This window comes from Pteropus medius, unplaced genomic scaffold (genome assembly GCF_902729225.1).
Source record: "Pteropus medius unplaced genomic scaffold, Ma_sr-lr_union100, whole genome shotgun sequence".
NCBI lineage: Eukaryota > Metazoa > Chordata > Mammalia > Chiroptera > Pteropodidae > Pteropus > Pteropus medius.
In genome coordinates, this window is record NW_024346150.1 from 1,311,874 (window position 1) to 1,326,923 (window position 15,050).

Here is a 15,050-nt window from a genome sequence, read left to right on the forward strand (position 1 = left end):
CTTACTTAAGAATTTTATAAAATGCTTTACTACAATATATTTCATTTTTATCAGGGCTAGGTAATTCATCACATAAATGTTTGTAATCTGTATTTTTACAACTATTTGACAAAATAATTATCAGCTTTTGATTATAGAAAGTGTTTTTCAGGTTGGCTTTCAAGGCATCACAGATTTTTGCCACCATTTTCCTTTATCCTACATGGCTGCCTTACATATGCTTTTGATAAGAAGACTAACATCAAGTTAAATTGAACATAAAGCATACATCTCAAAGTTATTGTTTTAAACAAAATAAATGAATGTCATTGAAGTTTTCATATATGTTTGAGGTGTAGGTGTATAGGCCTGTAATGGGGACCAAGCTTTTACTATAAAATTTTAATATTCCAGAATAGGATTAGGACCTGACCTTGTATTCATCTATATCTAAGGTCTGATATTTTTTATAGTCTATATATCTAGGGTAGGTTACTGTGACATCTTGGTCCTGGCTTCTGACATGTGGCTTTCCCTTCTGTTGCCTGCCATACCACTTTACTGTGTTGTACTTCTGCTTACAACTAAGTACATACGTTGTCTTCTGCCTGCTTTTAAATGTATTCAGAGTCTCACCCTATTCTGCATGTCTAAATTTGTATTATAATTATTTTTATAATATTTTTCTCTAAGTGGTAGGCTAGTCTCTTTACATATCATGTATTAGAAAGTATGTTTTACCTTAATACTATTGAATTGTACACTTAAAAATTAAAATAGTAAATTTTATGTTATGGTATTTTACCAGAACTTAAAATTTTGGGGGAGAAAAAAAGTATGATTTAAACTTTAGGATGCTTTTAATATTTTATATATAGATTTTTGTAATGTCTCATTATTGTTTCTCTTCCCTGGAATATCCCTTATATATCTGTCTCTTCTGCTATTTTTCAGCCTTTAAGTTTTTTTCTGTGCTTCATCTAATCCCATAAGCTTTTTCTTAAACATTCTAGCTTTCATTAACTTCATCCTCCAAATTTCCAGTGCATTAATCAGCTTCATGTAACTTATCATTCAGTAATATACTGCCTTAATCACTCACAAAATTTTTAATTGTCTTTCTAATGAGATATGACTTTGGTACCTAGCATCATGCTTAATGTGTAGGTTTTTAACCTAGTATTGACTGGTTGATTGATGAAGGAGTCCTAAGGAAAATTCTACCATAAATGGTTTCCTATTATGATTTTTGAGGCTTCGAAATTGTTCTCTATGTTTTGATTAGAAACTCCTTATGTCAAACCTTCATTTTGTAGAATTTGTCAATCTTTAGAATACTGTGTTCTATGATATATTTGACATGAGCATAAGGTAGATTGGATGGAGGTGGTACCAAGAACACTATGTACTAGCCATAGTTTGAAATTAGTTCAGTTGTGGACATTTAAAACTATACATGTACTTAGAGGTAAGTCTGGAAGGAAATACATTAAAATACTGGAGATTATGTATTAGTACTTAAAAGAAAGTCACATTGTAGAAAGACGATAAGAGTGAAAGGTAGGTGGCTGGCTTGCCTTGGATTCATTTAGATTCATGTACGGTGTGCTAAGGCCTGTGCAGAGGTCTAGAGAACAAGGTTCCAGTACTGATTTCTAACAGACACTAAGTGTGCCTTGTGTTTTTTCATTTTTTCTACTTCTAAGAAAATCTGATACTTCAAAGACATATTTTATGACATTTCTGGAGAAATTATGGAAACCATTTAAAAGTATGAGTGAGCCAATACAGAGAATTGGAGTGCTAGTTCAAATATTAAAATCTTTCTCTATCAAGCCTTACTATTACAATTGACCCTTGAACAACACAAAGGTTAGAGGTGCACGGACTACCAGCATGGTCGAAAATCTCTGTATAACTTAAGAAGGTCCTCAACATATGCAGATTCCCAATAGAAGACTAGAAAAGCAGCTGACTGCTGAATAGTATGAGTCTGAACTTCATGAGTTCACTTAACATGCTTTGTTCAAGGGTTAATGGATACCTGTAATTGAAAGCCACAGAAGAGCAGGGAATGCACCTACCCATGTTCTTCCTTCCTGTAACACATATGCCCTGTGATCCACAATAATAGATGAGATCTCTAAGTGATGTGCGTAGGTTTCTCACATAGGGAATGTTTTCAGGTTTGAAACATCTTCCTTTTGTAGCCACACAATAGCATATCTTAGGTGGTATTTTACAGGAAGCCATGCTCCATAAATTTATAGATTCTACATTCGCTCGCCATAATCAGTCCTAAATTTGGGACATCCTGTTGCAAGCATTCTATAAGACTCTTTCCTAGGTAATACCATCAGTTTATTTATGAGGTGGTTATTAGGTTATTGACATGATTCCAAGGGAATTAGATCTGGTCACCTGCCTTTTTTTCTTAGGAATATGTCCCTCCTTTTCTTCCCCTTCTTTCCCCACACAACCTCATTGTAGTCAGATGCTCAACTCATTTCTTCCCATTGAAGGAACTGAAAACATTCACAATTCCACTTCCTGGGGGTGGTTATAGTTAATATTTTGGTGTATTAAAAATCCTTTTCTCTGGGTGTGTGTTTGCATGTATGCTTTAAAATAGTGGGCGTATACTTATATAGGATCTCTAAGTGCTAAAGTCAGCATTTTTGAACAACAGTGCTTAACTGTTTTATAGATGATGGTTCTCTGAGAACTGTTTGAGCACATCCTCTGTACCTGCTCATCAGGATTTATAGCACTAGACTTGTTATGAGCTTGACTTATGTGTGCAGCTTTGCTGGAGACCTATTAGGGAACCATGCAGTGGAGCTAATATTTTATTAAAAAGGATGTTTCCCTAATTTAATAATTCAGTAATCCACCTAAAAGATCCAAGGCAGACCTACTTTTACTGAATTCTGTTTTGTTTTAAATTTTATATATAAGGAATGATCTCATTGTTTAATGTATATATTGGTGTTATTCCTATACTTTTATTTATGGCAGAATTGCCCGGATATGATCTACACTGAAGCAGAATCAATTTGAGACATTGCTTTGAGTTTATGTGCATAGTACCTAGCTAAATTGCATTTGAAAACATGACAGATTTTATTGAGACTAGATTAAGAGCTTCGTGTTTCTTGGATTGTAAACTAAATTGCTAATGAGATACATGATATGTTTTGTGCAGTACCCAATAGAGAATTATTTGGAATAAGATGATATTTGACTTTGTTGTGTAAGCTGTGATTGTTGTCAACAGGGGCCTGGAAGAATTCTGTGGAAGAGTGGACAACAGAAGACTGGACTGAAGATGTAAGTGTTTAGTATCAGATGAGACCTATCTTTCTTTTGGCTTCTGGTAGTAGGGGCATGTGTATTTTAAGAAAAGCCTGAGATACTTTATGGATATTCATGGTACCTTTTTAGACATCTGTGATTACCCTGTTGTTGTTGTTTTTCCCCTCTAATCAAATGCTTTCCAGAGGTTGGCGTTTTGAGATTTTTAAGGAACTTAAAGTGTCCATTTAAAAATTGCCAGGTGTTAAATAGGATTGAAATAATTTTTTAGCTTATCTTTTTGTTGTTATTGTTGTTTGTTTGTTTATTTTTGGCCTGATAACCAAGTGATGCTATTGCCCTGGTCTGTGAACTATTAATTATTCTTTATAACACTTTTATTAAAGGAGAGAGTAGAGTCTATGTGTTTTGGGTCACAGTTGAAATTAACCTAAATAAATCATTCTGGTTCTAGGCCTGACTTCTTCCCTTTTCAACTAGGCTGGCTCTTTTTTTGGTATTCATTTATTCCACTGATATTTTTGAGTCTACTATACTAGCTTCTGGGTAGTGTTGATTTATTAGTTATAGATTCACCATAAGATATTCTTGGATAAAAATATTTAACTTGAGAAAGTAAAACTGAACTCTTTTCTTGGTATTCATTTATTCCACTGATATTTTTGAGTCTACTATACTAGCTTCTGGGTAGTGTTGATTTATTAGTTATAGGTTCACCATAAGATATTCTTGAATAAAAATATTTAACTTGAGAAAGTAAAAGTAACTGAACTAGCACTATATTATACATATTTTATACCATTTTGTTATTTGACTCTCAAGGACCAGTACCAGATGTATGTACATGATAGAGAGTTACAGCAGACACTGGGAGGGAGAGAATAAAGAGATTAGAGGTATTGACCTTCAAACACATATATTGACCCAGACTGAGATTTTTTCGGATATTTTTTTTTTCTCATCTCATTTTATAGTCAAAAGTATATAAAAAAAACAAGCTGCATTATGCTTCCTTTCTTTTTTAAGAGTATTACATCTGACTTGTTAGGGAGTGAGCTGAGTAGGAAAGAGAATAGATATCCTCATTTGATTGGGATTTAGAAAATTTAGGGTATATTTTCATTTCTGTCACATACTAACTGTAAGTCCTTGGGGTATGATGTCACCAGGCTCTGAAAAGCTTTATATCTCTTTGCTGTTGTCCGGGTCATAGACAGGGTAGAAAATCAGCAGGGAGTCAGAAGGGAAAAGGAGTGTATTCAAATTCTAACCTGGTTGACTGTTGACATTGGAAGAGCCATCTTTCCTCTCTGAGCCTCCTATTTTCATCTATGTAATGAATATAGCTGTCTTGCCTGACTCATGGGGTTTTTCTCTGGGTCAGATGCGGTCTTATGATATAAGTCAGCTAACAAGCAGTTCAAATGTATGTACATACAGAGATTAATATTCTGCTGCATAGACCATATCGTATCACAATGTAATTTATAATTACTGAAAAGAATTAGCACAGAGAATTTGGTCGTCTTTTCTCAGGAGTTATCAAAAAAAAATTTTGCAGGTTTTCTGAGTTGATACAAGGTAATGGTAATTGAAAGGTGTGTAATCTAAAATGCAAATTCTAAATTCCTTCTAGAGCTTAGAACAATAACTATTCACTTTTCCCTTCCCCTCCCCTTTTTTAAAGAAAGAAGGAAGCAGTCTAATTTTCTTTATTGTGTCAGTGATTAATGTGGTTCTTATTTACCTTGAACTTAATAATGTTTTGAAGGCTTTAGATCTACTCTATCACTGCTTTTTGTTGAAAAAAGGAATTATATCTTTATTGCTTCTCTCTTTGTCTTAACTCTATTTAATCTGTAGCATTCTTTAAGGCAAAAATGGATTCCTTGGGACTCTTAAGATACTACTTGGGAACAGAGTTCAGCATTAAACCCTTGTTGAAATAAAAATCAATTCAGCACTTTTTGTTTTTACGGAAAATGAACACCTACTGTCTGCTCTGCCTCTGCTGAATATTAATGTCTGAGAAAATCTGAATTTATAGGGTGTGTCAGAGTTCTGAGACATTTAGAATTGATAAGAGCTAAAACAGTCTTTGAATAGCATTTTCACTACTTTCTTACATTATCTTATTAGATTAACATTTATCAGCCTTTAAAAATCCCATGCCCTACTTTGATAATGTAAAGAGCCTACCTTTCTTTCAATGATGTCAGTTGAGGTTTCAAAAAATTTTATCCTGTGTGCCTTAAAAGTGCTTTTAAAACAATATGTGTGAATCTCAGAATATTATGTTGAGTGAAAGAAGCCAAAAAAGGTTGCATATTTTAAAATTCCACTTAAAATTTTAGAAAATACAACCTACTTTGTAGTGACAGAAGGTACATTTGTTGTTACCTGGAGATGAAGGTGAGTGGTGGGAGGGATTGATTACCCAGGGACAGGAGCAAACTTTCGGGGTAATAGGTATGTTCACTGTCTTGATTTGGTGATGGCTACATGGGAGTATGCATCTGAGAAAACTCATTTAATTATTCAGATTGAATATTTCCAGTTTATTGAATGTATTATACCTCAATAGATTTATTTGTATGAAAACAAAGAAACCTATAACTTAAAAGGAAATGGAGATTACTCATAAATGAAATGCTAAAACCATCTGTCTGTGGGGAAAGAAAACATCAATTTTTTGGCTTTTCAAACTTCCCTGTTTCTTTTTGGCATTTATGGAGACACTAGTGGTGATTTTTTAAAATATTTTTTTGGCCTCACCCTTGGTGGTGGTTTTGTTGATATTCTCATTTTGTATAATGTCAGTTAGAGTAGTGAGACTGGGACTTGAACCCTAGTGTCACTGCTTCACTGTGTTGTTTCCCTGATGTAAAATCCTTATTGTAGGCTTATCAATCTAAAATTACTTTCATCTTATAAAAATTACTCGTCATAATCACCAGTGTATTTTCTTTCCTTTAGACCACCTTTTGGGTGAACTAAAGAATTCATCAGTACTAATGAGAGTACCGGTGACTAAAAATTGTCAGGAATTTGCTGTTTTTAATTTTATGTTATATAAAATAAGATTAAAATATTTTTTCATCCCTTTCATATAGCTTTCTGAAACAAAGGTCTTCACTGCCTCTTCTGTTCCACCAGAGAATCCTGTCACACCTGGGCAAAGGTAAACACTTTTTGCCACTTTTTGTTTGTTATTCAAAGCACAATTGAAATTTATTGCCTCAAAAAAATTGTTTGGTACTTTGGTCTCTTTTTATTTTTTTCTTTCTTATTGCATCTCTCTGTTCTCTTCTCTTTCTAAGACTTTATTTTATCCCTAACCTGACAGAGCCTCCATCATTTCCTAATTGGTTGTATCCACTGATGAATTAAAATAGGAATTATGTTTGTGACTTGTTATTTGTGGCAGAGATTAAATCTGTTAAATCTGTTTAATGATTCTTTTTAACTTTTGTAAAGATGTTTTTGACAGATTAACTTAATAAAAAATATTCTTTAGTTTTTTCATATAATACCATTTATTTAGATCTTCTCAGGCTAATATAAATTTCTATCAGTTTTAATCTAGTAATATAGTTCACAAAAAAGGAAGGAGCTTTTTGGGTAATAGAAATGTTGTTAGAATGTATACAGAACTGCATTATTGAAAAGCATTTATTTATATCCCAATTTTCACAATAACTGAAAACCTTTGTGGTTTCAAAATGCAGTGATCTAGAAGGATAAAAGCCTTGATATATATCACACACGAGAATTGAAAGCAATTTCGAACCTAACATGCTTAATTTCATGCTAAATGAGATGGTTATAAGACTTTGTTACAAGGAAATAAAAATGATCAAAGGTCATGTTTTGCAATATATATTGTTTTGTGAATTGCCCAGAATTTCTTGTTAAATGGATATAACTTCTTTATTGTAGCTATTACTCAGTGAATTTGATAGAATCATTTTCATTTTTTAAAAAGTATGAAGACTCTTAGTGATTATTTTTCAGAAGACAGTTCTATAGTATTTTTCATGCATATCTCCTATCAATCTTTTGGAATAGAATTTGCTGTTTTTAGTAGTAATGCAACTTTTTTGGGATGGGTCATATGTAATATAATTACCCTGGATCTGTATCCCTGAAGTTAGGATATCATAAACTAGAATATAACCTTGGGATCTAAAATACTAGTCTTGGACTTCGGTCTAGTTATGGGAAAGTAAAAGTGGTGGTGCATAGGGAGAGGAACTCAGGCCCAGAAACTTTGCTCTGTATTAGGAATGAGTCTTGAATTATTTCCCTTCTCAGAATCTGCCTCACTGGTGTGGTGAAACTTGCAGTTAAGAGAACTGATTGGTAACTGGCCCTGTAGGTCCTGTGGAGAAGAGTTAGTAGCTAACTCACATGTCAGGTAGTATATACATTTGGAAGATCATTTCTTCCTCATGCTTTCAGGTTTTTAGATCATGGCTCACAGATTAGAATATCTGTCTTTCTGGGAGCATTACAAGTGTTCTAGTTAACAGTATGTTAATATATTGTGCATTTTTTCTTAAAATTTAAGAATGAAAATTATATGAGATTTATATAAGCTTAAATATATTATTGGATGGAATGCAGAGCTTACAGGAACACTTATAGTAAATGTGAAACTGCTTGAATTGTCTACTATGCCTGTGGTCCTCATTCCCCCAAAATATGAGTTTGCTCTCCTTAAGGGAAGTTTGAGACACTGGTTCCAATAAGAGGGGCAAAATATTCTAAAGGAAATGAGCTAAATGTCAGAAAATTGTTTCCTCTATTGTAAATTTTTAGATCAGTTGTCATCATGTCATTTCTCTAGAACTATCTCAATGCATCTTTTTATTTTTCTCCTCTGCAAGGCCCTGCTTCAGTCTCTGGCTTACTATATATATTTTTTTCTTGCTTTTGGCTCTCCTAAACTCCAGTTTCCAAAAGCTTTCTTCACTTAATTAATTTTTAGCATGAATTTACTTTATATTGATTCACTTCTCAAATTCATTTGTTGATAAGATTCGTTTATGACTCGTTCCTCATTTGCTTTTTGTCTGCTTAGCATTGATCTGGTAGCCTTGCTTCAGAAGCCTGTTCCTCCCAATCAAGCCTCAGAAGTCAACTCCTTCGAAACTTCCCAACAGCAAGGCTTTGGCCAAGCCCTTGTCTTCACAAATTCTCAGCACAGCAATCAAATGGCACCAGGGACTGGCAGCTCCACTGCTGTCAACTCCTATTCTCCTCAGAGTCTGGTAACTCACTTTTATTTCAGTATGGGATTTTAAGGAATGTGCCTATGAGCAAATATATTCTAGAATGACACATGCCTTATAATTACTTTCTAAATATAAAAATTTCTATAGTAGATCTCAATCCAGAAAACAATGATGTGTTCATTTCCAAGCACATATCTGATGATTCCATGTGGAATTCAACTACTCTGAGTTTTCTGGACAAAGATAAAAATATTTCTGATTAGTTGAAATCTTTTCAGTTATAATCACTCATTCATCCTTCTTATTAATAATTTTTTCTTGTATTTTATTTCAAAATGTATCTCTATATTTAAGATGTTAAAATTTTCAGTTATTTTCCAGTTTACTTAAATGCAAATGTTTGTCAGTATTGGGTTGCTTAAATTATGCAAAAACAGTTATTTCCAAGTCTGCCTAGGTGCTTATATTTTTTATATTTTTATTTTTTTATTCCATAAACTTAGTGTACTTTTTCTTAAAATGCCACACTATATAGTAGAGACCCTTATAATTTGGATGCGTTTTCATTGGAACAGTGTCATCTGCTGCTGCATAAATGACTGACTTCCCATGAGAATTAAGCTCCCATCAGAAAGAACTTTAGGAGTTGTTAGTGAAGGACATGAAGGTAGGCTGATGAGAGTAGAAGCTTTAGAGCATGAATGTAGTTGCAGAATGGAGAAGTGAAGTCCCTGTCCAACTACGAGCAGTTGTGAGTTGGTAGAAAGGAGGCTGGAAGGATTGTAAGCATAGTTTTCAGTTGTGATAATTATTTCAGTTCATTTTTACTGTGTTTTACCTGAAATTTACTGTAAGAAACAGTTTCTTATGAATGTGATATAATCTTTTCCCCCTACCTGACTCAAAATCATTTGCTTTACCTTAATAAAATGGAGAATTGAATATGCAAGCTTTCCATTGCTGTCTTCTACTCTGCACAGTCATGTCATGTCGAGTGTAACTGGCTTGGGAACTTGACGTTTTTAGTGTCATTGACGGTTGTGCATGAGAGTGTTAGTGCTTGGTGTAGACAGCCCAAAGTGTGGTGCCCTCGCTGTTTGAGAGGGCCCAATAATGCCACTCAGTTTAGATTGAGCCATCATGCCCTTTTCTCCTCTGTCTTTCCATTTGCTGCTGGTATAGTGATATCATGTCTTCGCTGACTTGTTGGAATCTTAGCCAGGCCACTGAGAGCATAGGTAGGACATGAGTTTGTTTTTTTACAGTGACTTTCAGGTATTCTTTTTGTCATGAACAATACTTTGAGTAAGAATTGCTTGTTTAGTGAATTAGAGCAGTGGTTCTCAACCCTACTGTATTTTTATAATCAGTTGTAAATGTCAGTAAATAATAGCAGTGATGAGGAGAAGGAGAAGGAGAAGGAGAACGATGATGATGATGATGATGATATAATGCCAGAGTCTACACAAGACTAAATAGGTCAGAGTTTTTGGGATTGGGAGTTGGGCACATGTGTTGGTGTATATGTGAGTATATGCACACGTGTACCAATACACACATTTTTAGAGTTGATTGAAACATGTAGGTATGATTAAGAAAATCTATGCTCAGTCTTGCCTGGAGCAAGGCGCTAGTCATTGACTCAGTGATTTGTAAAGCACACAAAAAGTTCATTTGATAAGCTGATGCAGGATAGATAGGGAGGAAGAAGATGAAGAGTAGAAGCATCATCCAAGAATCCTTCATTGAACAAGTGGGCTTGAGCTGGGTTTTGGTGGATTTGTAGCTCAAAAGAGAGTTGTAGTGGGCAGCATGAGCCAAGAATCTGGAGTAGTGATGAATAATGTTAGTGCAGCTGTTCTAATAGGAGCAGATTCTGTGATTTATGTGCAATAACTGCCCACAACTTAAAGATTTGCTAATAGTAGAGAATTTGGATTTCCTTAAAACAACTAGGATACTTTGTGTCTTTGGATATTGATAACAAATAATTACTTCAACTTCCTAGATCTGGCCTCTTGAAGGAATGGAGATCATTTCTGTTTTTGACCTTTTAGGTGGTTTTGAAAGTTATTTTTGACAAAGAACTTGTTTTTTCAGAAACTGAATAATCTTGATAATATAAAAATGCAGTTGATCTGCCACTACGTTCACTAATCATAGGTTTTCATTCTCCTGAGATCTTGATATCTGACCTGACAGGATAGATGGGGGAGGTACAGCATTGTCTTTTGTATACTTATGGAACATATTTGGTGGTTTTAGTCATCTAAACAACTTGAAATAAACACAACAGTGTCCAGGGTACCTGTTCAATACACACATACCTCCTGTGTAATTTAGCTTCTGATTTGTAACACTAACTTTTTTAATAAGTGCTGCGACCTGCATTTAATCTTGTAACCTGATTGATCTTTTTTTTGTGGTTGATCTTTTCTGTGACCAAACCTATTCTAATCATTAAAGATGATTACTATTCCACATATTAAGAAAAAACTATTTTTGTTTCATAAGCTTGTTTTTGTTATTTAATTAATGTTATTCCTTCTTAGCTTAAAAAAGGTAGTATTTTGTTTGTAAATTTGTGACGTCACTTTTTAAAAGGTCAGTGTCTTTTTTAAAATAATTAAATTTTTTCAATTACAGTAGGCATACAGTATATTAGTTTCAGGTGTACAGCATGGCGATTAGACATTTATATAACTTCAAAGCAATCACCCTGATAGATCTAGTTACCTGTCTGACACCATAGATAGCTATTACAATACTATCGACTATAAAAATCAATTTCTTAAAATCCATGGATAATATTCCCCTTCCCTGTAACCTCTTATAGCAAAATCAGGAAGGATTGCTGGATTTATTTAGTGAGATCTTGTTTCATAGTAATGTTTTCATGTAGTAGTTACAAATGCGAGTCTTACTAATTCAGATGTTCTTGGTTATAGTTTATAAAATCCTCGTGAAAATACTTGGTGTGTTTTAAAGCCTGAGGTAGAAATTCTGTATTGCTGAGGATTTCTGCTTTCTTTCTCTTTAAAGTCATCCGTCCTTGGTTCAGGATTTGGAGAGCTTGCACCTTCAAAAATGGCAACCATCACCAGCTCCCAGATTTTGGACCAGTTGAAAGCTCCGAGCTTGGGCCAGTATACCACCACCTCAAGTTCACAGCAGAATAGTACAAGTCCCCCCACAACTACTACTTCTTGGGACCTCAAGCCCTCAGCTACCCAGTCCTCAGTCCTTAACCATTTTGGTAAGTATACATTTTCTGTGGTGGTTTGCCTCTAGTGAGCACATGCTGAACATTAGCAGAGATTGTTGATTTGTGAACACTAATGTGGAATTTGTCCAGAGATGTTTCTTTTCAGTAGAACTTTGCAGTTTCTGATTTAAGTAAGCTTTGTATTGTATAAATGCCTGCATTTATTTGTTGTTGTTAGTAATAGTACATTCCATGAAGAGATGTGCAAAAGCATGGTAAAGGCATGCAAATATAAGTAAACAACACTGAGTAAATGCCTAGACAGAATTTTCTGAGCTGTATTATAATAAGGTGGTGGCAGAAGGTGGAATATGGACAACATTTGAAATCACACCCTCCGGGATTGCTTTATCTAACATTTGCATATATCCACCATGATTTGGTTTAGCCTTAACCATCTATGGTTTATAATTTAAAGGCAATACATGTAAGTTGGATGTTTTTAAAACTATACTCTCACAGACTTTGTGACATTAAACCACCATCTCCCACCATCACACATGTCACACCGTATTAAGGAATTTCTCTGCTGAATGAAATAGCTTACTGTTATGGAAGTACCTGATACTGTTCCCAGGTTTGAAGTGATATCTACCAAGGAAATTGACTAGAGATTCAATGCCCCAAATTTTTATTGGGGGGCTGGTTACATAGGTACCCTTTGCCTAGTACATACCAAAATTCCATATTCCAAGAAGGAAAGCAAGTATTCAGCATAAATCACATTGTACAAACACTCAAAGCACAGAATCCTTTTATAACAGCTAAAGTGGTGGCACCCGTTTCCTAGAAAATACCAAAATCCTGTATTCTCACACACAAGCCAAGAGCCAGTCTTGCAAACCATCATTTCTAATGGCAGCTATAGGCTTCCTGTGTTAACTTTTTTTCTGCACACTTACTGAGTGATAATGAGTTTATAGATTTGAGCATGCTATTCTCATGTTCTTTATAAAGATTTGTCTTTTTTTTAGGTGCCTCTAATATTAAATCCAAAAATAGATTCATCTAAGATGGAAATAGTAATACTAAGTCATGGGTTGCTAAACTGGATTTGCTGTCTGTTTTTGTAAATATAGTTTTATTGGAACACATCCACAGTCATTTACATATTATCTGTAACTACTTTTAGTCGACAAAGGTAAATTTGAATAGTTGCTAACAGATGACAAAGCTTGAAATATTTACTATCTGGCCCTTTGCAGGAAAAGATTGATAGAGATAGCATTGAAAATCAGTGGTGAAAAGGTGTTTATTGCTGTTGGATATCTGGCTAGAAAATGAAATTGTATCCCTATTGCCACTTTACACTAAAGTGCCAAAAGGGTCAAATATTTAAACATAAATAGTGAATCTAGAACATTGATAGAGAAGAACATAGGAAGATTTTGATATAGTCTGTGTGAGGTAGACCTTACCAAATTTGACAGGAAACACCATAACCAACTCAAAAGAAACAAACTATGAAAAAACATTTTAAAGTTATGTCATAGACAAAGGGTTAACTTCCTTAGATAAAAGGAGTAAGTAAAAATAAGGAGATCAGCAATGAAGTAAAAATGATCAAAGAGGTATGGACATGTCGAGTTCATAGGCAAAGAATATTTAAGTATATGAATGATGCTTAGTTGAACTTAAATCATTTTATTTTGCATCTTTTATACCATTTTCCACCAATCAAATTAAGAAGGATAAAAATTTGGTATTGCACTATGTTAAAAAGTATATGTTCTATCTGTGGATAGGAATTTTGAAGTGTTTTTCAAATTTTAAAATATAATTATTCTTTGAAATGGCAACGGATTCTGCGGGTATACTTGTACTTGAGCAAAATGCCTTACATAAAAATATAGTCATTGCAGCATTATTTTTCATAGCAAGAGATTGAGTGGAAAACCAAAAAGCCCATTAATATAGTACTAGTTTAAAAAAAAACAATACCTATGTACACTGGATTACAATATGACCATAAAAATTAAGTAGCTCTCCATATATTAATGTGGAACAGTCTCTAAAACCTAAATGGCTTGTGAGGAAGCAAACCATATGTATATGTAGTGTGTGTGTATGTGTCTCTTTCTGTGTGTGTATAATATCTGAAGATTTTCAAGAAACTGGGTACAAGGTCTGTCTCTGTGAAGTGAATCTGAGGATGGAGGTGGAAGGGGTGATAGGTAGGCATCATATACATTTTTGTACCTTTTGGATTTTGTAATATTGCATATATTACTTAGTGAAAAAAATTAATAAAATAATTTTCAGAAGTTCAATAGAAAATCCATAAAGCAACAAAAATATTCTGTTAAAGGCCAGATGTGTATAGCAATTCCATACTATCCTTACCTATTCACCACCCTATATGCTTTTAGCACAAACTGAATCTCCTCTCTGCTTAAGAAATTAGCTACAAACCCATTCAGGCATCCTTTTTTATTTATCATTATGAGAGAGAGAGAGAGAGAGAGAGAGAGAGATTGAGACAGAGAGAGACAGAGACAAAGACACACAGAGACACACAGAGACACACACACACACACGATTTAGTTAGAAGATGCTTGGGAGAAATTGATGGAGACTGTAACTCTTTACTATCAGTGATGGTGGAATAGAGAGTTCTAAGCTTGTGTGCCTAAATAATTGATTGTTGCTTACTTTCTTTTACCCCCTCTTTACATATTTCATAGACTTTAAATCTCAGCCCGAACCATCCCCAGTTCTCAGCCAGTTGAGCCAACGACAGCAGCACCAAACTCAGGCAGTCACTCTTCCTCCTCCTGGGCTGGAGTCCTTTCCTTCCCAGGTAAAACTCCGAGAGTCAGCACCTAGAGACAGTACCTCCACTGTGAACAAACTCTTGCAGCTTCCCAGCCTGACGGTTGAAAATATCACTGTGTCTGCCCACCAACAACAGCCTAAACACATGAAACTCCCCAAGCGGCGGATACCTCCAGCTTCTAAGGTGAGTATTTCATCTTGAAGTCACAGTCCCAAAGGTGGATGTATCTTACTTAGCATGTAGCTCAAGTGTTGGGTTTGCAAGTGCAAGTCTAAGAAACTGTGATGTGGTATTTTTCAAGCTTACTGCTTTATGAGGAATTGGACGTTTCTGGGTGTGACTGGGTTAATATTAGAGGGGATGGTTTTGTGCTGAGAGAGACTGTTAATTCAAATTATAGAATCTGGCTCGAAGAATCCTATGGTCTTTGTGTTTAGCTGTGTCCCATAGATAGAGGATGAGTGGATCTTGGATCAGA

At 34.6% G+C, this 15,050-nt stretch overlaps 1 protein-coding gene and 1 non-coding gene across 12 annotated transcripts in view; both read left to right on the forward strand.

Annotated features, from left to right (window-relative positions):
* UBAP2 (ubiquitin associated protein 2) overlaps positions 1-15,050 on the forward strand; it is a 99,830-nt gene that overhangs the window by 59,903 nt on the left and 24,877 nt on the right. For all 11 annotated transcript variants that reach the window (XR_005655556.1, XR_005655555.1, XR_005655557.1 and 8 more), the window contains 5 exons: positions 3,257-3,309; positions 6,408-6,475; positions 8,378-8,567; positions 11,574-11,787; positions 14,481-14,755. Coding sequence is in view for 6 of the 11 variants with exons in the window: in XM_039875555.1 (XP_039731489.1) it covers positions 3,257-3,309; positions 6,408-6,475; positions 8,378-8,567; positions 11,574-11,787; positions 14,481-14,755 (800 nt within the window). In the remaining 5 variants the exon portion in view is untranslated. The remainder of the gene's footprint in view (positions 1-3,256; positions 3,310-6,407; positions 6,476-8,377; positions 8,568-11,573; positions 11,788-14,480; positions 14,756-15,050) is intronic.
* LOC120613009 (small nucleolar RNA SNORD121A) lies at positions 8,688-8,770 on the forward strand. The gene has a single exon (XR_005655591.1). It is a non-coding gene; the product is annotated as a small nucleolar RNA SNORD121A (small nucleolar RNA).